Raw genomic sequence first — 23,976 nt, 5'->3', positions numbered from 1 at the left:
GGTACAGTGTAGTGTCGGAAGTCCGACAATTTCAATGTTTTAAAACGTCAAAGCTCTCAAAATTTATTGACTCGCGTCGCGTGTCAAAAATGAGTGCATAATATGCTTCCCGCATTGACTGGACTGTAGGTTGTTCCTGCGACTACCGTCGGTTCTGATTTTTCTAACTTTCACTAGAGTAAACTGTTCGGTTTGGAGAGAATATTGTGCTGGATAGACGTTACTACTGAAAAAGTTCATGTAAGTATTTTAATTAGCCAAAAAACGGTGAACTTTGATCGCAAACGGCAACAAATATGATACTCGAGCATTGCGTAGGAGAGCGACTGTTGAGTGGTGCGGTACCGAAGCATCTGTGAGTGACCAAACCCCGTTAGGGTGGTGCTTGACGAAAACATGCATCCGATTTATTTCTCCGAACAAAAAACGTATGTGACAATTAGATATTCTGGTTCTACTTACAATCTTAGTAAACAGCAATTTTTGAAAACTCCAAATGTGAATATTACAATTATAATTGTTAAATAATAATGTAATTGTTGGAGTTAACTGGTTTCTAATCGTTGCTTCCGCAAAAATATAACAAATTTTAGAAAAAAAAAGAAAAAAAAAATACTGTAAACCATTTCGCAAAGACTTGGTCAGAAATTTACATCTCAAGTGTTATTTTACTTCAAGCAGTTAAATTCGTATTTAATTACGGCCAATTTCAAAATATGCAAATGGAAAGGATTTAAATTTAGAAACAAAAATAAATTGTAAAATAATATCAAGAAAGAGAATAAGACCTAAAGAAACTTCGATTTATAATACCTTACTTATGATGAGGTATAGTCGTCGAATAATATAAAACCAAATTGCATCGAAACCAGAATGTGAAGGTTTCACTTTTTCGTAAGATTTATTTCAAAATTCGAAAATAACTCGAACTGTCGCAAACAACAATGATCCATTCGGCAAACAAATGCTGTTTACAGTTTAATGTATAACTTTTTTAGTACATATCGGAAGATTTTATCCCAGCAATATTTCCAGTCATACCGTTAAAACGGAAGTAAAAGTAAAACTAATTTGACGATTTGTAATGTTCATAGATATTTTCGGTTTGTAATATAGATCGATTCATTTTTGAACAAACATTAAAGCATGTTTGAATAGAATAGAATGAATAAATAAAACTAATAATACATTATACTGCCGGTATCGGTTATATCGATTATGTCGCCACTACATACAGCGAATCGTATCGTAGAATACCTGACTGCTACATATCGGGAGGGACGCATATTTTTTTTTTCTTATTAATGGTCCCGAATCAATATACTACACTAACAGATCAGTGAAACAATATGTTGCATAAATTCAAAAATTTCACAGTTTGTTTCCGTTCAACAATGTTCCTATGCAATTTAAAAACACAGATTTTGCACAGACTTTGTGGGGTGAACATAGATTTTTGAAAAAATCCCTGTGTACTAACTCTCTAACCCAAACTAACAAACTTCGGCTGTATTAGCAGTACTATTGTCACATGATTATGAGCAGAGCAATTCTAAACATAACAAGTTAAAGTAAATCCCGTCACATTTTGAACCATCGTTCCACATGCATTATCCTGGGTTCGATTCCCAACCCAAACATAGGGTCAGACAGTTTTGCTGGCTCGAAAAGGTGAATGACCTAAAGGTTTAAACTTCTATAATCGAAATAAAATAGAATCGAAGAACACTAGAATGCTGGAACATATGTGTTTACTCCTAAAGTTCCTATTTAGAATCAACGTGTATATGAGTGCCGAGCATTTTATTCCACTCACCTATTATCTGTCAGTCTGATTCACAGTCGCTCATTTGATGTCACTCACGCTGTGTTTCTTTGAAGATTTGACAGCTCAGGAGGAAAATTTTCGGGACCGAGCATAAATTTTGCGAAAATTCGCATTTTAAAGTGACCCAAAATGGAGTAAATATTGCTATTCCGGTGCTTTACGTCTTATTGTAACGTTTGATAGTGGAAGTTGACGAATCTGTGCCCGCGCCAGCAATCCTGGACGAATTCCAGTTTTTGCCCTTTCATCGCAGTTCGAGTGGTGGATAGGCTAGTCGTCATACGATTATATTCTGCTGTGCTGTGTGTAAACTTTTGCTGAGCTGCGGAGGAAGAGGCAATAACAGCAGCAGCAAGAAAATAGCAAACGAAACGCAAAAAATTGAACACTTTTTCCTGTCGGCTCGAGAAACATACCAGCTTGCTGAAACTGGCGTACAGACCCAGCGCTGAAGAGGTGAGCTGACTCACTGATATTGCAAGAAATAGAATGAGTGGGTAAGAGTGTACGGCAGAAAGAGATTTTTTTTCCGGGGTGTAAGCTCCCGTGCTTCATCAAATATTGTCGAATACTTGGCTTTTAATGCCCTTGAATCGAACTATTGCCAAAGGACAGTGGAGAAAAATTCCGTAGTTTGTGAATCGGTTGCAGTCGATTCTACTTTGATAATAGTGACTGATTGTAGGTTGTTCGTATTGTGAGAGCGGCGCAAGCTTAGCCGTACTGTTGGCCCTACGTATACCGCTGCTTGATTGTTTTTTAAGAGTGGAAAGGTTTTTTTTTATTGTTTCAGCAATTTTACAGTTGTGAGAAACGCTGAATTTTTGCTACACCACTTGTCTTGAGCAGCGGCCACAAACGAGTTTGCTTGAATTTATACTCAGCATACAGTGAGTGTGGAGGAGCGTTTGCGGTTGCTAGAGCTAAGATGCCACTGTCACCGTTCGCAGCATACAATCGACAGATCGAATTCTCCAGCTCTCAATCTAGTTTATTTTTGTAGATACTCTTGTGTGTGCGCTTACTTACCGGCTGGTTACGATCTGGTTGGTGCCGTCCTGGACGCTTAATAAACGACGTGAAAATAGCATAGCATGTTGGTTGATTCTGTCGCTTTGAACGTTTCATGAATTGACTCCGTTAGTGTAGTCTGACGTTGCCCTGCCCTGATGCTGACGGCAGTCGGCATGTAAATTACTTGAATTACATTGGCATCACGAATACTAACTAAACAATAATGTATTTTTTCACGCTCGAGCTCGTGTTTTCGTAACTGTTGTCAATATTATGTGAGATTAATTGGCAATTCCTGTTCTCTGATCGTGAGACTGTCCTCATTGCAGCAGCTATGCCAAATAAGTTTGATAGTTCGTACTGTTGGATTAGTTGGTATTCAGTCATACTGGTAAATTCTGATGCATTCTTAGCTCTATAAGAAAGGAAGTATAAATTATTTCGGTCCGTTCTTTTTGGGTCAAGAATACATTTATTTCAAAATAAGACTTTAGAGATCGTATCTAGATGCAGAACATCCAAAACCATGAATATTCGGATTGGTGTTGTGAAAAACCTTTTTATTGTTTCCTTGGAAATAAGCTGCTCGCAAGTGAAAAATTTCCTCTTTCAATGTCTCGGTTTCATTTCATAAGACTCCCAACTGGCTTGTTTTTGAATTCTTTCCATGAATTTCAAACATACATAAATGGCTTGTTGAGTCACTTCCAATGATTCTTCAAGCTCATCCTGCATTTGACTTGGATTTTCATCGAGTAATGCCTTCAACTGTTTGTATTCGATTTTTTTGGTTCTCCAGAGCGAGGCCTGTCCTCAACGCTGAAATCTCTTTTCTTGAAGCATCGAAACCATTCCCTTCATGAGCACTATCACCATAAACATCCACAAGCATTTGATGCACTTCAGCTGCACTTTTTTCCAATTAAGACAAAAAACTGAAACTTCCCGTGCTTAGTTAACACATTATTGGTTATAATTAACAGGGTTTTTTTTAAACTCAAAGCAATTAATATTCAAATGTCAAATTTCTAACCTCTTGAAACTATTGGACATCAGCTGTTTACTGTTCAACATTCATATTATGCGTAAAATGAGCGCAGAAATGACGTTTTTTTTCTCAAGGTACTGTTTCTTTTGGAGTCACAATTTCTAGTCAAATCTGACTACTCGGCTTCTTAATGTACAAAATCAACAGAAATACTGGAAATCGAAACGAATTTTTTACATGTGAATTACTTAATGCTTAATACGAACCTTTGGTAACACTGAGCCGGAACTACGCGACATAGCGTTGACAGCTCGAAAGCAGTTTTGAGGTTCGAAAAAAATATAAATTTGACAGATTTTGCTTCTAGTGAAAACAGTGGCTTGGCTAACTAGATCGCTAATATCAACAGAGTTAGCCTAGTTCGCTGAAAATTGTCAATCTGTTATCTGTACTAGAGTGACTATACAGTCACTACGGTATCTGTGCGAAACAAACCTCCGATATTAATTTCAATTTATGTAATTTTCCGTCTCTACAGGGATTCATTATACAACAGTGTTGTATAGCTGTATTCCAGGCGCTAGACGAACCATTGGTGGATTGCACGTGGTGGTAAACGGAATTCAGAGGACATGTCATGTCAGCAGGCATCACGGGTACAGGAAGATCCGTACACTTTTACGGAGTCGACACCTTTGCAAACAGCTACTCCCTTGTACAAACAACCCCCTCAGAACAGCACCAGCACTAGCGGAAATACTGCAACAATACTACCGGTGATACAAGCTGGCACTAGTCTTCTTACTAGTAACAGTGGCATAAACCATGTCGCACAGGTATGTCCATGCTCAATTTAATAGAAGTAAGATATAGGTCTCACAATATTTTTTTTTCATTCAGCAACAACGCGTTTCCGTGGCATCGCCGAAGGTAGCACCGATAAAAGTGACCCTGGTGCAGTCACCACTAGGAGTGTTGAACAAGCCTCGATTGAATGGGGCCACATTTACAACATGTCCAAGTGGAACGGTTTTTCGGACCGTTTCGGTGTCGGTGCCCCAGGCTACGACAATCGTGCAGAGACCTGCTGCGAGCTTCACGTCATCCCAGGCCACATTTGCTACTTATACGACTACTTCAACAACCAGACCGACAACAGTATTTACGAAACCTTTGCAGGTTCAAATATCCCCCCAGCAGATGGGTAAATTTACCCGACAGGTGCTCGCCACTAAATCAAACGTAAATGTGTCCCCTGTTACTGGAACTTTTCAAACTATCAGAATAGTTAAAAGTGCCAATCCCCAGCCACAACTGCAATTGCAGCAGCAGCAACAACCACAACAACAACAACAACAATCCGCTGGAGGGAGACCAAGCATAACACCCGACGCTCGAAGATATCTAAACCATTCCAATAACAGTCTTCTGGGAGGACAATTGGCTGCATCGCCAACACCGGTCGCACAGACAGGGACGGCCATCACCCCTACAGGTCCCATCATTCAAACCATATCACCAGCAAAAATTCGCCTAATTCAACCGCAGTCTCAGGGAAAAATTTATATTCACACACCAAACAGCAGCAACAGTTTGGCAGCGGCAACCCACATTTCGAATCCGGCTAGCATAGCAGCCCTTCGGAATTCACTGGTTAAACAGAATCTGTCTCTACTTAACAAGAGTCCGCAAACTGTTACGGTGACAGGTCCTGTCTTGCAAGCAACTGCCCAGACTAAAAACATTACAGTTCTTCCAGCGGTCAAGCTGCCGTCACTTCCAACAATCCCCAAAACCGCTATTAGCATTCGGCGAACTTCTCCACCGACAAGCCAAACGAGTCTCAAGACGACAAGTACGATCGTTGCCACTACTTCTACTGTCGCTCAGGTAGTATCAGTGCCGTCTCCTATAACGGTGCTGTCCTCGCCGGTTCTGAAAATACCTCCCAAAATACCCGTTGCTACAATCCAACGTTCGAAAACACCGACCACATCGATTCTGAAGCCGCAACTGCAACAACAGAAACAACAGCAAACGCAAACGAAGACTCAACCGCAAACACAAGCACAGCCATTAACGCAATTACAACCGCAAACACAACCACAAATACAATCGCAAATACGATCACAACTTCCCCCGGTGATACAGTTACAACCGCGTACACAAATACAAACGCTTACGCGGCCACAAACACAAACCCTAATACAACTGCAGTCGCAACTACAACAACAAACGCAAACGCGACCACAAACAATAGCGCAACTGCAAGCGCAGATACAACAACAACAAACGCGACCACACCAGATTCAAATCCAGTCACAACCATTAACGCAGTCAAAACCACAAACCCAATCACAACCGCCGCCGCCACCACCACCGAAGCCACCACAACAAAAACACACGATAACGCAACCACAACCGATTCCGGTTCAACCACAATTGCAAACGCGTCCCCAACTGCAAACGCTACCAAAACAACCGCTACCGAAACCAATTCTGCAAGATGACATCAGTTTCACAATTCCTTCGTTTGTGATTCCCAAACAAATCCCTAAAGTAGAGCGACCTGCCATAGCGAAGCCGGTTGTGGTACCCGTGCCGATTCCTGTGGAAGTTCCGGTTGCCTCGACTTCTAGTAGTAGTCCGTTTGTAACTCCGGTAGCGCCGACGATAATTGCTACTACCGTCTCGACGAACACCACCTCCACCACCACTACCACAACCACCATCTCTAGCAACAGCAGCAGCAGCAGTAGTAGTAGCTGCAGCGGTAGCAATCCGTCCACCGTCACACCGAAGGCAGCTCCAAAACGTCAGACGAGCCAATCATCGCAAGGTACAAAACGTACCAAGCGATCCTATAGCAAATCGTCGCATCACGAAACGTTGCAAAGGATACCGTCGGTTAAGAAAGAGACCGGTGAATCTGCTGGAGGTAGTGAAACAGCCAAGCCTGCAGTTCCGACAGTGCGATTTCCCAAGTGGAAACCACCGGGAGCAGTAGCAGTTCCAATGAACCGAGAATGGCACGCACCCGGTTCGTACATCTACGATATTTGCGCACCGGATAGCGTGAGCCTTGCCACGCTAGAGGAGGGTCCTTTATGTCAGGACTTTTGGTTCGAGGAAACCTTCGTTGGCAGCGAGCTGGACGCGGAAGCGTCTGCCTATCCGATGAGACCACCACGCAAGGGACGCAAATCGGCGAAAGAAGAAGCGATCAGAAAATTGCTGATGGATGACGACGATCTTAAGGTACTGAGTCGCGATGAACGGCTGGCATTGAAGCGGTCATCCTTGCGCCGAAAGGCGATTCAATATTGGAACGCGCAAAGCTTACGTAGCATCGAGCCAGTGCGGAAACGATTCAAGCAGACGTGTAAGATGATAGCACGACTGGACAAAAGACGGGAAAAGCTGCTGATGAAAAACGGGTAAGTTGAAAATGTTTTTTTTCTATCACGAAGTCCACGAAGTCTAAACTCTCCAACGCGAAAATGCTGCTCCATTTGAATCTAAAAATCTGTTAACTATCCTACCAACTGAAGTTTCTTGTCGAACCTGGAGAAGCCGCACTGAAAGAAATAGAAGCAAATTTTGATTTCTTCTAAGTACTTTCGTAACGGCTTCAGTTCCTAACGGATTTTCCAATGAGAAAGTAGTATTGAAAAATTTTGAATCAAATCGTTTTTTAACGTTCACTTGTTCCTTTAGTCGCATCTATTTTCGAATACTGCTAGGTAGATTGGAATCTTTATCATTTTAACGGGATCTATATCTTATTGATATTGGGTTCACAAGTAAATTTAGAGGCATTTTTTCTGAAATCATTATATTATTGGAGAAAATTGTGACAACGAATTTCATTCAAATTGTGGTCGTCACCCGCATTTCCCGTATGGCCATGAATTAATAAGCCAAACAATTTACATTTTCTATATCTGTATGAATTTTAAAACTGTAATTCCTGAATCGGATAAAATTCATCAATTTTGTATGGAACCATAAATCCTTTAATTTGAAGTTTTGTTTTTGAAGCTCGATTTGGCCTTTTTGAGAAAATGATTGAGCATTGAGAAACGATTCGATACTGGAACCGGAATTTTAAAATGGGTTTAGCCGAAATCAGTTAAATTCCCCTAAGGAGTGTGTAGACATCTTTGAGAAATTGTAGTGCGAATAAATTTTTTTGATTACCTTCCTAATCGAAAACTGAATACCACTTAAACTGAAAAAAAAATTATTTGATAATCGACTATCCGAATCTGCCAACCCGATAAACCTAATTAATTTAAAATGGACATTTTTTTACTAACCACCCTGTATCTCCTAAACCGAAAGTCGGATCTGACTAAAAAATAAGATGTTTTAAATGATTTTGGGATCTCTCATTTTAATCATAGATGTATCTTAGATTTCATTTGAATCTTAGATCGGTTCAGCTATCTATGAGAAAAAATGTTTTAATTACGTTTCACATATCATCCTGTGGCTCCGCAATCAGAAGTCGGAATCAAATGTAATTCAGGAACCTTATTTGGGAGTATACGACTTTTCATATGAATCTGATTTTGTAGAAAACGGTTTAGCCATCTCCGAGAAAATTGAGTGAAATTATTTGTCACACGCATTTACTGATCTCGACGATCTGAGTTGAATAGTATATGGAAGTTATGTTCTTCCAGTATTTATTACTGTAAGTAGTTTAAATCAAAATAATTATGGAATTACTTTCAACATGAAAATGCTGCCATCATTTAGTTTACATATGTCATATTCGAACGATTATATTACCAAAAAACGAACGAACTTGGACCGAGTTCGAGTCAAAATGTCATGCAAAAAGATGCTGTACACAGTCTTTTTAGTACTTAGAAACAATTGTATGTAACAACATAAAAAATCGTGTTTCATTTGGCTCCGAAACATTTGCTCAGTTCGTCGAGCTATTTTTTATATATATAAAAAAGGTATAAAATCGTGTTTTCTAGTCAATCCACGAATTGATGCCATTTCGCAAGTCTTTGTATGGAGTGAACCATTTCTCAGAAAGGTCATACTAAAGGGGCTATATATGGGTTTTATGGCGAGTGAATTTGCGACTTCCTATTTCAGCATTTGAAGGTATGTTTTGACAACACTTGCAATATGCGATCACCAGCTTTCGATTTTGCCAAATATTGGTTGCGGTTCTGCTTCAAAAGGCCCATGCATAAGGTACAATTTCGGTACACTCTCTCCAACATATCGGCCGGTATTTCACGAATAAAAGCTTCAATGTTGGCCTACAGTGCGTCAATAGTTGCTGGTTTATTCTTGTAGACATGAGCCTTAACATGGCCCATTAACAAGAAATAGTACAAAGACGGGCCTAAAAGGTGAGATCAAAATTGTTCACCGAAGGCGGCTCTCAATTTGGTTATTATTTCGCGTACCGTGTGGGGTGTGGCACCGTCTTGTTGAAACCACATGTCAAGCATGTCCAATTCTTCCATTTTGGGCAAAAAAAAACGTCAATCATCACACAGTAGTGCTCCCCATTCCAAGTAACGTTCCGCCCGCCTTTGAAGAAGTACGGCCCGATGATGCCACCGGCCCATAATCCACACCAAACAGTGACTTTTTTGGGATTCATTGGTAGCTCTTACAATGCCTATGATTGGTGTTCAATCCAGATGCGGTAATTTTACTTGTTGACTTCGTCGCTGAACACAATTTTTCAATAAATATGAATTTCGTCTGATTTTAGAAGCTCATGGTACATGTTTCTGATTCCACCAAACATAGAGAATTACCTTTTTACCAAACCAAATCTATCTAGTTTTGCAGTCAACGTTGATGATTGTCTCGAATAAATCCATATTTTTTCCATTTAGGATTTTCAAAACAAATCCATCTTTCAACGTCTGTAACAGTTCGATGCAAAACTGATTTTCATTCGTGTCTCTGAAGCAAAATTTAACATGTGCTTTTTTCGGTTTTCTATTAGTCTTTCATTCAATCCATGTGGCATCCATTTTCCACACTTTTGATTTTTTCCCATAGCTTATAAACGGTCAGAAATTGTTTGTTGGGCAACATTGACCACTGGCTTAGGTTAGGTATTGCAAGAACTTGACATAACCTCACAAAATTATCTTAATGAACACCATTCGACAGCTGAAGGTGATAATTCGAAAGGGGAAAAATATTTTTTACCCCATTATTTATGCTAAGTGCACAACTAGAGTGCCAACTTTAGCTGAAGGTGGTTTATTTACATATTCATTCGAATTTCAATATGTGTTTCTAAAAGATTTTAACACAAAATTCCATTGAAATGTGATATGAAACAATATTCTGAAACTTGCGTACAGCCGATCGTCCGGTAAAAATTCGCATAATTTTGGTAAAATAAAATTCATGTACCGAAATATCGTTTATTTCTAACGGTTGCCTTTAAGTTGCCAAACAAAACCGGATAGCGGAATCAAAAAAGTGGAATAAACGAGTTCCATTCCAACAAACAAAAGACCTACAGCAACAACAAACAGTTACTGAAAATCGTTTTCTCTTTCTTCGTTTCAGCGGTGCGGAACTACCGAAATGCCAGCGACCGGATTGCAATCAAGAGGCACTGTTGGCCACCACCCACTGTTATCAGCATATTACCGATAATCACGAGCAGTTGCTGTTCCAGCAGTGCACGGCAAAGTTCTCCGACAATAGCCAGTGCCGGGTGCCGGTGTTTAATCTCAATCACGATCTGATTCTGTGTCGCGAGCATGCCTGGAAGCACGATAATCACGATAAAATGACCGCCGAAGTAAAAATGCTGAAGAAACCTGCTGCGAGTGTTGCTGCCAAGAAGAAAATGCCGAAATCGGCCACGGTTGTCACGTCGGTATCTCCGACAACAAACCGAACAGCTCCCACCGCTACGGTGACCAATGCAAAGAAGAAAACGAAGAAGAAAAAACTCACACCGCTGCAGCAGCAGCTGGCACTGCACCAACAGCACTACAAGCAACAATATTCAAGTATTATCCATTCAAAACCAACCTTACCTCCACCAGCGTACGGGGCATCGTCTGGCGTTGATCAAAAAATCGCTACACAGACGAACACGTTCCGTCAATCGGGAAACGTTATCTATCAACAGAACAAGATACTACCGAGCAATACCCAAACGGGCGGAATATCACAAACCGTCACCCGCAACGTCAACATTCCGTTGCAACAGCAACAGCGTCTATCTATTCACTCTTACCAGCAACAAACACAACATCAAAAACCAACACTGGTGGTAACGCAGTCCCACCAGAACCTGCGTCAACAACAGCAGCAGCCGCCAATGATTGACCGGAACGATGATCTGATGCTGAACTTCACAGCACAGCAACTACAACAACAACCACAGAAGCAGCAGGTTCATCAGGTTATTGGAAACAGCACACAGGACCTGTTGAATATATGCGAAAACAGCTCGGCTTACGCGAGCTCAGAGGACACCGGTGTTGGTGGTCTATCGGAATCTGAGCTGATGGTGGCTCAGGATGTTATAGGTACGATTGGAAAGAAAGTATACACGTATAGTAAGTCGAGACTAATCTTTTTCGTAACCTTCATTGCAGAGGAAATTCCATTCGAGATTGGTAATCTGAACAACGTGCTGAGTCAACTGCCACCCGATGCATTTAATGAGTTACTGTTTAGTGGTAAGTTTTGTGCCATTTTATTTCATTCCATAATAGAACTTCAAGAATCAGATTAATGCGATTTTCGGACTGGTGATGTGGAACTTAAATAAATTATTGGGGTTTTTCATAGCAAATTTTGCTCAAAAATGCATTATGGCAATTCAAAACTTCGCGCGTATTAAAAATTATTCCAGAGGAAATAGATCTTGAAAGAGTAAAAACATATTTTGTCTCGGCCTAGTGTGAATAACGCTTGAAGTGTGTTAAAAAATTGGTACCGTCACTAAAGTGGCAAATCAAAAAACGTAAAAAAATCTAAATTGTCCTCTGAACTACTGTAGTTATTATCAGTAGGCAGCTAAACGAACCGATTCCATTTATCCTGGTTCCCAGTTTTCGATCAACGAAGGAAGGTAATAGTCATATACTCAAAAAAAAAGATCTCACTTTCCTCAGAGATGGCAGAACCGATATTCCCAATCCTAGGTTCAAACGAAAGATCTTGTGTTCCTACCAAAAATTAAACATATTCTTCGGATTCAACCAAAATTAACACAAATTTGTCAAAATCGTATGACGTCATCAAAATTTGAATAACAACTAGTAGAGTTTGTACGTCATGTTAGTTGATGGCCATACGAACTGACTTCGATTATACCGCTTCTCGGATTAGTATGGAACTGAATGAAAGTAACGAATGTCTAGAGAAGTACTAAGCAATCTGCAACGCAACTACATTTATCATGCAAACAAACTACTAGGTGTGCAGATTATAGACGATGTTGTCCACGCCGTTTGCAGTTTCCCAAAGATCCCCAGCAAAGATAATATGATTTGGTCAGCATATGGTATAAATACTGCAAAAGAGATAAGATTTGATTAATGGATCGCTTGCACATCTTTTCACAACCCAATAATCACAATCGCGAAATAATAATAAGGTGGTTCAACAAATGAGATCGCTATTGGTACAATTCCCTTAGTGCTTACTTGATAGAATTTCTCCGAGGATTACAAACCATCCTCATCATCGATATTTCGGAAAAAGGTTATTGAGTCCACTGATATGCATTCTCCAAAAGCTTAATATAATGTTTAAATTTTGCTGTTCGACTTCGCTGCAACTAGCTCGAATTTGGTTGAGTCATAAAAACCAAGCTTACGATGAACCATGGATAACGAATAGAGATGGGCAAAACAGTTCATTTCATAGAATCGTTCAGTGAAGTAGAGTTCTATTGAAAGCACTAGTTCTCCAGAGCCGTTCGTTCGTTCTTTTGAAAAGACTGAGCGAGAACGTAGTTTTGTTAGGTTAAGCGAGCAACAAAAAAAAAGAGTCCCACAAAAGAACAGAGGCTCCGTGATGAAGCAGCTTACTAGAGAACTACCGTTTTCGAAAAATGGGTTGAGCGAACCAAAAAAACAGGTTCTGCGATTTTTAACGTTTAAACAAAGGAACTACCATTCTCGAAAACAAAACTATTGTTCATTCATTCTTTTAAAATGAATTGCCCATCTCTAATAACGAATAAACCTAGACATATGTGGTTTTTGTCGCTTGTGTTTGGTATCATCTTGGAGGTTTTTATGGTTCCGGATTCTATTGATTAAATTTCATTTTGTTTTGGTAAATAGTAGAAGCTCATTAATTATCAGGGATCATATCGAAATATTATACTGATTATAAAATCCCGTTCGCTTAATTTCCCCTTCCGTTTTTTTTTTGCAGAACAAGAACAAAATGGTCCCACATTCGAGTCCACCCAGCAGGAGGAGGAAGACCTGGAGCGGGCACTGGAAGTCGTCGGTGAGCATGTGAAATCCCTCGAGGATATGACGGTCGAGTCCGCTAACTTTTTAGGCGACTTTCTCGACAACGTGGACGACGAAATGCTGGACGGGTCGGATATCTGCTCCGAGCAGATGCTGCAATCTCCGAACACCAACGAGATTCGTGGATTGGTACACACGTGAGTGGGTGGGAGCAATGCGTAAATGATCTGAACGGAACAGGGGTAAGCGCGAGTATGACTATAATAGAGTAACGCTTTGCTTTTTTTTTCGTTGATTGGTTTGGAAAGTGATATTTTTGTTCGGTCGAAATAAAAGTGTATGTAGATAGTTATTTTGAAACGAGTGTTTACAGGCGCACTTGTATATTCCTACTAAGTTAGATTATTTCTATCTTCTTCCGTGTAAGGCAAAAACGAATTAGGCATTGATCTTATTCACATGCCTTCTCTGAAGCGAGAAACATTTTAGGTTGAGATTTTATGTATCGATTATGCTTTAATTCAAATCCCTTGACGCTCTAGGTGAGTGGAAACAGTAATTTGACCTTATTTGATACAAAATACGCTTCATAACAAACAAAAATATACAAAACGAATTCTGTGAATTTGTGCATCGTAAAAACATAATATAGTTTGCTATTATTATATCTTCTGATTAGTTAGATTTTAGGTTGTATTTAGTTTTTCGGTAGGATACTGGAATTTTTTTTCAATTCGCATTCACGCTCTGAACATACGGCAAAAGTAACACAGGACATCCATACATCTAGAGGTTAATAATAATTTTCTGCCTTAGGTGGAAATTTACAAACAGTTGTTTTTGTTTTGCTTTTTGTTTCTGATTTTATCCGAATTCTAACAGTCTTTTCGTTCGTTCTTGACCACCCTTCTGAAAAGTTCAACTCATTGCTCAAGATAGTTGTAGGAATGATAAAGAGAAACTGGCATAACTATGAGATAAACATTGAGGACATGGCTTCTGTCAGCTGATTCCATCCATTATTAAAAAAAACTATTGATAAAGGCAAGTGCAACAGAAAAAAAACTTCAATTCGGGCAATCATTGGGATAATGTTCCCAGGAAGGTGTGATATTGCAGTCTTGGAGTAACAGTTCGGTATAATAATTGCTTTTCTGCATGCTTTTCGAAAATAGAAGGACAGTTTTCGGAAATGTCTTCACGTTCGGAAACGATGGAAAGACATTTCCGAACGTGGCCAAAGAAAAACTTAATACGTTTCGGAAAAAAATAATATCGTTCAAATTTCAGCATATAGATAAAAGAAAAACAGCGAAATGTGCCATAAAAATTCGAGTAAAAATAATGCAACTTAGTGTACCATACTTCAAAAGAAAAGAAAATGTCGCTATCAACATTCGATAATTCTGAACCATCTAGCCTCAATCCAGCTACGAGATTGGATTCAAAAGTTATTGGTTATTGATGACAGGCGGCAACAGTCTGACGACTTTCGAGTCACTGGATATAGTGACGATATTCTAGTTTCCTTATACTTTTGATTTTGCGGTTAAACTTGGCTTGAATTGGGCAATCAATTCCTCTCTTCCATTGAACTTATGTTTGATCGATGTTCCAACTGGCACTAGCTAGCACAGCCTATGGTGATGTATCTTCATATCGTGTTAGTGCTCTGCGGAAGAATGAGTAGAACTTAATCGTGAATATCTTGAGTTGTACTAAATGTAACAAAAACAACATAATTCTTTCTCCATGCCATCAGAAATATTATCAATTTATGATTAAATTCTCAACAGTGTGAGATAGCCATAAACAATTCAAAAATTAAATTTTCTCAAACTTTTAGAAACAATGAGGAAAACTTATCACACATGCTTGCCTTTTTCGCACACGGACTACGGTTTTGAGGTAGTTTCAGTCCCGATGTTCAACTGGACTAGCACAAAAGATGAGCCATGGTTGATGATCGATCATTTCTTCTTGTGCGTTAGACGGAAATGAATGTCGTGGTGAGGACTTAATTTAGAGTTTAGTTATAATTTCAGAATACAGATTCAATAGATAAAACTAAGAGTATGGAAATACATCCTAGCTCGGGAATCTGGAACTAGATTTTTAGAACCCAGTTCTAATAAATCCAGTTCTAAAACATACCCCCTGGGTATGTTTTAGAACTGGATTTAGTGCTTTAATTTATGTATGGAATTCAAATCCAGACTTCAGGTTCAGCCATTCAGCTTCAGAACTCTGAAACAAAATTTAAAATATGAATTTCAGATCTGAACTCCGTACGAGATTTTTGGAATTGACTTTTGAATTTATTCCCAGAATTTTGGTACGGAAACGACGGAACGTGTGAACGTACCGGCAAAGAAAGTATTAAACTAATTTTGACAGATCAAACTCAAAAATTGTTTTAACAGAAGTAAAAGCTCGTGTGCACGCAGTTATAGGTTCGTTACTTCCAAATATAGTCCTGTGAAAGTCTTTTTTATAGTGGAGTCCTATATCGCAATGATCTGCTTGGTACTCGAAAACTAATTTTGCTGCGCAATTCTGGAGCATCAATCTCCCCGTTTATTGATTTCGCAAGGCAAATATCGAACTGCCATGCGAACAAAGCGTTTCTGAACACGTTCAAGTCTGAGGCTCCACGATATTTGATACGGACACCAGATTACTGAAGCATTTTCCAGAATCGGGCGGACGAGTGAGCAATATAAAGCCTTCAAGCAAAGCGGATCTTTGGAGTGTTTGGCAATTTTAGAGATTAATCTCAGCTGACGGGAACATTTTGAAATAACTAGCGACCGCTGGACATCGAACGTCAGTTTGGCATCCAGTTGTACACCAAGATTATACACCTGAGTCTCTCTAGACAAAATTGTTTCATCAATGTTATAGTCGAGAATAATGGGACGTAGAATCCGGTGAAATGTGATAACTTGGCATTTGGTTACATTGATAATACGTTTATTTTCCTTGCACCAATTTGCGAACCTTGTTAGAAAATCTTCCAGTCGTTGGCAATCCTCAATTCTACGAACGGCGAGATACAGCTTCAAATCATCTGCGTATATTGATGCAACATCGTTGAAAAATACTACAAATAGCAAGGGTCCTAAGTTACTACCTTGCGGAACAAGGTTCATACATTATTAACGGCCCTTACACGTTCATTAAAAGTGTAATTACTAAAGCTTGCTTCATTTAGAATTGGAACAAACTTTTTCTCATATTGTGGCGCTCCTGGTGGACGGATTATGAAGTTCTTGGCGCTCACGTGTTGGGAATTTTGTCAGCTTCACGTATGATTTTTGACATTCCGAAAATCGAATGTACTTTGTAAACAATTAACATGGAAGCCGAAAGAAGGGAAAAAAATGTGCACAGTTATTTGGAAAATCGATTATGGTCTGCATCTAGGCTAGCTAAACAGCTGAAAATGCTCAGAAATACCACATGGCGCGTTATCAAACGGTATAAGGAAACATTGACGACAATTCGAAAGCCTCAAGCCAATCGTCGGAGTGAAACTGTCGACCGGAAACTGCGTGGTAAGATTTTGAAGACGATTAAGAGGAATCCTAATCTGTCGGACCGTGATTTGGCCAGAAAATTCGATGCTGCCCATAGTACCGTGAGGAGAACTCGACTCCGGGAAGGAATCAAGTCGTATCGAGCTAGCAAACTGCCAAATCGGATCATAAAACAGAATAGTGTGGTCAAAATTCGTGCTCGGAAACTACCCGGTGCTGACCAAGTTCGACGGGTGTCTTCTGATGGACGATGAAACCTATGTCAAGGATGACTTCGGGCAAATCCCAGGTCAAAAATTTTACTTGGCAACGGCTCGGGGGGATGTTCCAGCCAAATTTAAATTTGTTTTTGCCGACAAATTTGCAAGAAAATTTATGATTTGGCACGGCATTTGCAGCTGTGGCAAAAAACGAAAGTTTTCGTTACAAATAAGACAATGACATCGGAACTATACCAAAAAGAGTGTCTCCAAAAACGAATTTTGCCGTTTCATTCTATCCCACGACCATCCCGTAATGTTTTAGCCAGATTTGGCAAGCTGTCAGTACAACAAAGTTGTTCAAGAATGGTATGCAGAGAAAGGGGTCCAGTTTGTTCCGAAAAACCTTAACCCACCCAACTGCCCCCAGTTCTTCCGCCCTATTGAGAATTCCTTCGAAACCGCGACGAATAATTTTATCCGTACTTTTTCTTAAAAGAATGAAGAAAACGCTACATTTGTATAAAAAAAGATCTTGAATTGAATAATAAATAACTGAAATACAGGCAATTGTCTTTGTTCCAATTCTATTTGAAGCAAGCTTTAAAAAGCAATGTCATTTTTATTGAACGTGTAAGGGTAAGTAATGACCAATTCACCATACAAATTTGGAATGTCATTACTTTAGCTGTCATTAAAAGTGACAATAATAATTCTCGTGTAAGGCCGCTAATTCGCTTTCACGTCCTCCAGTTACCAGAGATGCCAGGTAAAAATTTCAAATATCTTCAGCCAGTGTTGCAAAAAATAAAAAATCCGAAAAAAATATGCAGTCAGTAAATATGGTCTTGCTGGCAGCAATTTCTCTATAAAGTATGATACACTGAACTGACTTGGCGAACAAAACAAAAAAGTCGTGACAATTTCAAAAGTCTGCATTTTGTATTTTTTCAAAAATCTGTGATCAAGCCAAAAAACAGTCTATGCAGAATATGTGCACGTTTCCTGTTACAAAATAGCTGATCGGAATCATTTTGGTAAGCAAGACAAGGTCTCGCTACTTCCAACCGCTTTGTCGGATATTCATTTTCTCTCAGTTTTCCCTAGCAAATTGATTACTTTTTGCAACTCATTGCCAGTCTGTGATCGATTTCAGAAATCTGTGAAAATCTATGAAATACAGTTTAATCTGTGAACCAAACATCTCTGAGCAAGGTCACCAGTTATACAGAAATTCAAGGAAGCTCCATTTGATCAACTTTTTCTCGGCAACCACCTGTTTGTGAGGACTTTGGCAACCGCCAGAAGCCTGGATGAATTCCGGTTACTGTCAGAATTTCCCAGACGAAATTGTGTGATTTCTCACGTTATTCTTTTTCACATAGACTTCATATTAAAAAAAACTAAAGGCGCTAAAAATGTAGAACAGATTAAAAACGGTTCTACCAGTTTTGTATGGCAAGAGTCCCGACAATAACAGAACCGTTGATAATCGCTAGGCGGGCATTTGCTTTAACTGCTTCTATCAAGTTTTGCTCAGACTTGGTGGTCACTTTTCTCGCTGCAGATTACCAGTTTGCCTTAGGGCAAAGACATCAAATTAACAAGATATACAGCTCTCACATTTCCCGAACAAATCATTGGTAACATCGTTTTTTTGCGAGCATGGCGCCCTCAGGCGAGTCCGCATCCAATCTCGTACACTCAGAAAAATATAATGGTAACAGTTACTATATAGAGGGCCATCCTGACCATGCGAGTATAGTGGTTTTCAGCCGACTATTGAATCAGATGATTTCAACGATAGTCAAGTTCATGTTTACTATAAATGGTATCGGCTCTAGAATAGTAATATTGAACAGTATATTGTATGAATAACCAATACGATTGAGATGGTTAGGCTAACCATGACCGAATCTTTATTTACATTGTAGTTTTCGCTATAACCAGAGCCATGGTATTTTTAACATTTCACTTCTAGTTATTTCGAAACTAAAGGCAGTGGTTGTTTCAACAATGCTGAAGATCAGCAGAACATGAGCTAATGTTAAAAAGTTTTATGAATTTGAATTCTAGAACAAGAACAACAAAATAGTTTCATGGAATTTTATTTTATTTTCACATCATATTAAATGATGACATGCCTAGTGGAATGTTGAATAGCAACGTGGACACTGAGGAGCATTGTTTGGTAGCAGCAGTTGATCAAAGGCTCTGATGTCCGGTGGATTTTTTCCTGAAGCAGGAATGAGCAGCATGAAAGAAATTAATAGCCAAGTCCAGATGTAAACCTCGTTACCCACCTGCGATATGTTGGATGTTATTTCTACAGCGACCGATAATGAATGATAAATCGTATACGAGACGTTGATTTCACTGGAAAACGTAGCCGTTGCCGGAAAAATGGTTGAAACATTGAATTTCAATGACAGAAACTATTAAGGCTACAAACTTTCCTCACCTGCAAGACCTACCAAATTACACAAAGTCATCATATAAAATATTTTTTTCATATCAATCACTGATGTGTTACCCACGTACGAAATTTTCTGTTATATTGTAACTTTATGTGACAATAACATAGAACATTCGTTTATTGACAATTTGTATAGTCAGCACAAATGAAATACATAGTCGGTTAAAAAACAAAAAATACACGATAATGTGATTACTACATAAATTCTGTTGATATGGACTACATGAATAGTGTTTTCAAACTTCATAATCGTCTATCAAACCATGTATCTATTTATGGTAACATTATTATACTGTGAACATATTCACATGGTAGCAATAACTATTTCGCTTCTCATATATCAAGGCTCAAGAGCAATTTCACCTTACTAGAAATTGTGAGTTTAACTATTTGTTCTTATATTTGAGATGACTACCATTGTCAGTATGACCATGCCAGAAAAGTCATTAATACAAATAGTTTAGTCAAGTCGTAGTCTTTGTTGTCTAGTAATTTCTACAATACAGATGGTGAATAGTCATATATCATGCTCTTTGCTACTATTTTAGCGTATAGTAGAAATGACAATGAAAAACAGTTTGCGGTTACTATGGTTCTTTTCTCAGTGTATATAGAAGTAGGGGAGAGAAATGTCAAATTCGTGCGCGCCAAAATAGCAGCACTGCATACCCATGATGATGGTGCTGAGCTGAAGATTGATTTCACTCCAAGCTGACAGGGTCTGCTTAGGGTCTAAACAATGAAAAAAAATCATCAGTTTTGCGAATTTTTTCCAGAATTATCGTTCAGCAAAATAAATTTAAATATTTTGCTTGATAAAAAGCATCATTCGAACAACATTTTGTAATTTCTTCGTGGAAAAATATTGAGAAATAAGTCGGTGAAAAGGTATTTTTGAGAACGCTTCTTAAAAATCATGATTTGCGGTGTCCACTGTAACTCAGCGCAGACTAATCAAAAGTGAACAAATCGACCGTCCCACGACAAAAGGGCCTAACTGCAAATGACAGTTTCTCTTTGTTTACTTTTTCTTTCTCGATTTACCGAACAGATTTTATATTTGACGCTTTACTTTTCGCAAAACTTTCAAGGTAAAACTACAAGCTTTCGATTTATATTGGAAACTTTATAGAATTTGCAATAATGGCTCCGTAATAAACAAAAGAGAAAGTAAACAAAGAGAGGCTCTCATTTGCAGTTAGGCCCTTTTATCGTGGGACTATCGAAATGAACACAGCATAATTAGAATAGAAGTTTTTCTAGACCCCAACGATTCTGTTTGATTTTTTTAGTGTTTTTAAATTTTTGGTGGTTGTTCAAAGGGAAAACTACGATTTTTGCGAAAATATCCACCATTTTGTAGCTGTTAAACCAACCCAAAGTAACAAACAACTAAAAGGAAAACGTTGGGGTCTGTTTTTTATATGTAGAAAGTGTGTGCAAAATTTGAAAAAAATTGGTGCAGTAGTTTTTGAATGACGATGGACACGGACTTCAAAACCTGCTTTCGAGGAAAACGCGTTTAAAGGTTTTTGTCTATAAAATCAATGGAAACAATTAATTACTCCAGGGAGCCTGTAGGGTCTAACATTTTCAAAAAATCATATTTTTCTTTTATAATTTATTATAACGAAACATTTCAAGAATGTTTTGTCAAGTTTTGAAGTCAATCGAAGTAGAAATCTTGGGCTTGTGCGCCGAACTCTTGCCTCTTCGTAGAATGAGATAGCCATAGATAAAGGTCAATAACCTCCAGAGTTTCGTTCCAATAGGTTTGAAAATTTCACAGAAAATTCTTCAAATGTTTTCCTATAAAGAAAATAATAAATGATTTTTCAAAAGTGTTAGACCCTACCCGCCCTTTAAACTGAACCCCGCCTTCAAGTTTCGCTAGACGATTGCCCAACATTCCCCCTGGAAGTAATTCGCGGCATATCACTTCATGATTTTTGTTCCGTAATGACAAGATGCAGCCAAAACAGAACGGAACAATTTTGTTGCTTTGTTCGCAGCTTATCCACCCTAATCGTGAATTGTCTACGGTCGATACGAAAGAAGTTAAGCTGAGTGGTAGTGAACAAAAAGACGCTTCCGAAACGATCATATTACAAGTGAAATATTGCTAAAAGATAAAATGCACTTGGACTTGAAGGATGTATTTAAAATAAAATTTAACTAGACTTGTAGCGCAGTCTTTGTCATGTTCAGTTTGTATGGTTAAATACAAATACACTGATTTTCTTGACTCTTGAGCCACCTTGAGCTAGTTTTAACTTTGATCTGTATTTAGTATTAACAAATAAAATTTTTCCCTGGTATCCTAAATTGTGTGCGTGTGCTTTGTATGGCGATATTACGACGAAGAAATGATCGGAAATGCGATTTGTGATCCAACGGCTCTATGCTGGTTGGTAATAAAAACGCGGACTAGGATGGACTGTTTTGAGTTTCGCTTGAAAAAGTTGGTCGTTCGTTTCGACGACTTTGCGACTTGCGGTTTTCGATTTCCTTCCGATTTAGACACCCTGGCTGTTGTCCAACGTTCTCTGAACTCTTTTATTACGGCCACATTCAACCATTTCGACGACTCGGCGTGCAAGTTGGTCGGATTTTTGCGATGCACGAGAAATTTTTTTACAACTGAAAATCGTATGTTAAAGTCAAACAGTAGGCGTATTATAGGTGGGATTTACACGAAGTATCGAATACAAACAAAATATTGTCAAAATGAAAATAAAAATAAGAGGGTCTGACAGATCGAAGTGCTCCTAATTGAATTATGCAAGCGATTTTCTTTGAGTAAATGTGCTGTTTAGATTTGGGGTCCTAGTTCCTTTAAATAGAAAAGAACCCAACAATTAGAATGGTTATGGTTATCGGATTTTTATGGCACATACAGCAGATGCAACTAGTTTTGGAAAATCGAGGTAAGAGTCTGATCACACCAAACAGTCGAACTTTGAGCTAGTGAAAAAAAAACTCCATAACGAAATTTGAAATGGATGTAAATTACTTAAATTAAACGAACAGTATAGGAAAAATTAATCGTGAACAGTTCTTGGCCGTCTTCGTGGTTATTGTCATAAGTTGTAAAAATAAAGTTCTGCAGTCAGGTGATAGTATTAATCGAAATCTGTATGTACCTTCGTATATATCAAAAAAGTATATACCAAAATACTGAGGAGCCTTCGAATTCGGCTTGAGTAGAAGGAACTAGTACACACATGCTTATATTCATAACAAAACATACGATATTGTAATTATAATCAATGTATAGTTTAAAACGAAAGTATTTTCGCGCTAGTTCTAGTGAAAATTTTTCGTATAGGCTTCGTTGGCGTCATCTAATATTATCAAAAGATGAGTAAGTGGACATTGTCATACTGGAACACCGATTGTTAGCTGAGATATAAACGGAACGAACACGATAACAGTGTTAACAGAATAGTCCCACTAACTAGAGCTACGAAATAAGAAACTACGAGGAAGCTTTACTAGTTATTACAGCATCTTCTGCATACAAGATTACCTTTTCGCAATAAAGCATTTCACATCAACCAAACAATCATCGTTTGCGAAAAAACACATTAACTGAGCAGTAATAGTAGAGTAGCGTAAAAGAAATAAACAAAAAAAAACACAATAATGAACAGAATTGCATTGCCGGAGTTAAATTTTTATAATAAAATGTGAAAATGTGCAAATTTTGTTTTCCTTCCTTCCGATGTCGACAAACTGTCCTTTATTGCCCCGTTTACACTTCTGCTGGCTGCCAGCATGCTGGTGTCAGTGTACTGCCCTCTGAGGAAAAAAACGTTCAACGATGGTCCTTCGTTGGTCTAATACTTTGGATCATTGGACCACAGTTGAACGTTTTTTCCTAAGAGGGCAGTACAATGACGCCAGCATGCTGGCAGCCAGCAGAAGTGTAAACGGGGCATTAAACATGTCAGGTAACTTTATTTCTGTAATTCTAACGTTATATTATTGTATTCTGCTCAGTGAACAATTGTACATGTTGATGTCAGGTCCATCACTTATTTACTGATTTTTAACAAATGATAAAAAAAGCTTCGAAAAATCATTCTTTTTAATAATATTATTTATTCCCTGTATCCTATATTCCTAATTGTGATCGTTCGCCAAGTAGTTTTACTCTTACGAGAATACATTGCAATTTTATCGCATTTTGCATTAATAGGTGCTTCCTACTAAAATACAAAATTTCTTCCGAAACTCATAAAACTCCGGACAGTCGGCTGTCGGGAGGTTCGCTGTCAATGCATACATTTAATTCATTGTGTTTTTTTTTAATAGACAGCCGTATTACTGGCAATATATCACTCGATCATCATCAATCGAATAAGAACGCCTTACGCGATACGAAGTAATGTCAATATCTACTCCCAAACAAAAAAACCCTTCCTAATCCACCTAGTGGTGTGATAATGCCTTTCTCTTTCTTCAAAATAGTCT

The 23,976-nt window shown here is 38.6% G+C and overlaps 1 protein-coding gene across 2 annotated transcripts; it reads left to right on the top strand.

Annotated features, from left to right (window-relative positions):
- The first annotated feature begins 106 nt into the window (after positions 1-106).
- LOC131434181 (mucin-2) lies at positions 107-23,204 on the top strand. 2 transcript variants are annotated; one of them, XM_058600843.1, is made up of 6 exons: positions 107-240; positions 4,369-4,666; positions 4,731-7,267; positions 10,401-11,377; positions 11,447-11,530; positions 13,242-23,204. In XM_058600843.1, the coding sequence occupies exons 2-6, from the start codon at positions 4,463-4,465 to the stop codon at positions 13,484-13,486; spliced, it is 4,047 nt and encodes a 1,348-aa protein (XP_058456826.1). In that variant the 5' UTR covers positions 107-240; positions 4,369-4,462; the 3' UTR covers positions 13,487-23,204. The 2 variants fall into 2 exon arrangements, with proteins under 2 accessions (XP_058456826.1, XP_058456821.1); XM_058600838.1 differs by lacking the exon at positions 107-240 and adding an exon at positions 1,881-2,284.
- Positions 23,205-23,976: the final 772 nt, after the last annotated feature.

This window comes from Malaya genurostris, chromosome 1 (assembly GCF_030247185.1).
Source record: "Malaya genurostris strain Urasoe2022 chromosome 1, Malgen_1.1, whole genome shotgun sequence".
NCBI lineage: Eukaryota > Metazoa > Arthropoda > Insecta > Diptera > Culicidae > Malaya > Malaya genurostris.
The sequence above is the reverse complement of the archived record's forward strand: the minus strand, read 5'-3'. Positions and strand labels throughout refer to the sequence as shown.

Coding starts and splice junctions, on each gene's coding strand:
- LOC131434181 (XM_058600843.1), top strand. CDS start 4,463: ATGTCATGTCAGCAGGCATCACGGGTACAGGAAGATCCGTACACTTTT. Junction 4,667..4,730: donor GCATAAACCATGTCGCACAG/GTATGTCCATGC, acceptor TTTTTCATTCAG/CAACAACGCGTTTCCGTGGC. Junction 11,378..11,446: donor GGTGGCTCAGGATGTTATAG/GTACGATTGGAA, acceptor CCTTCATTGCAG/AGGAAATTCCATTCGAGATT.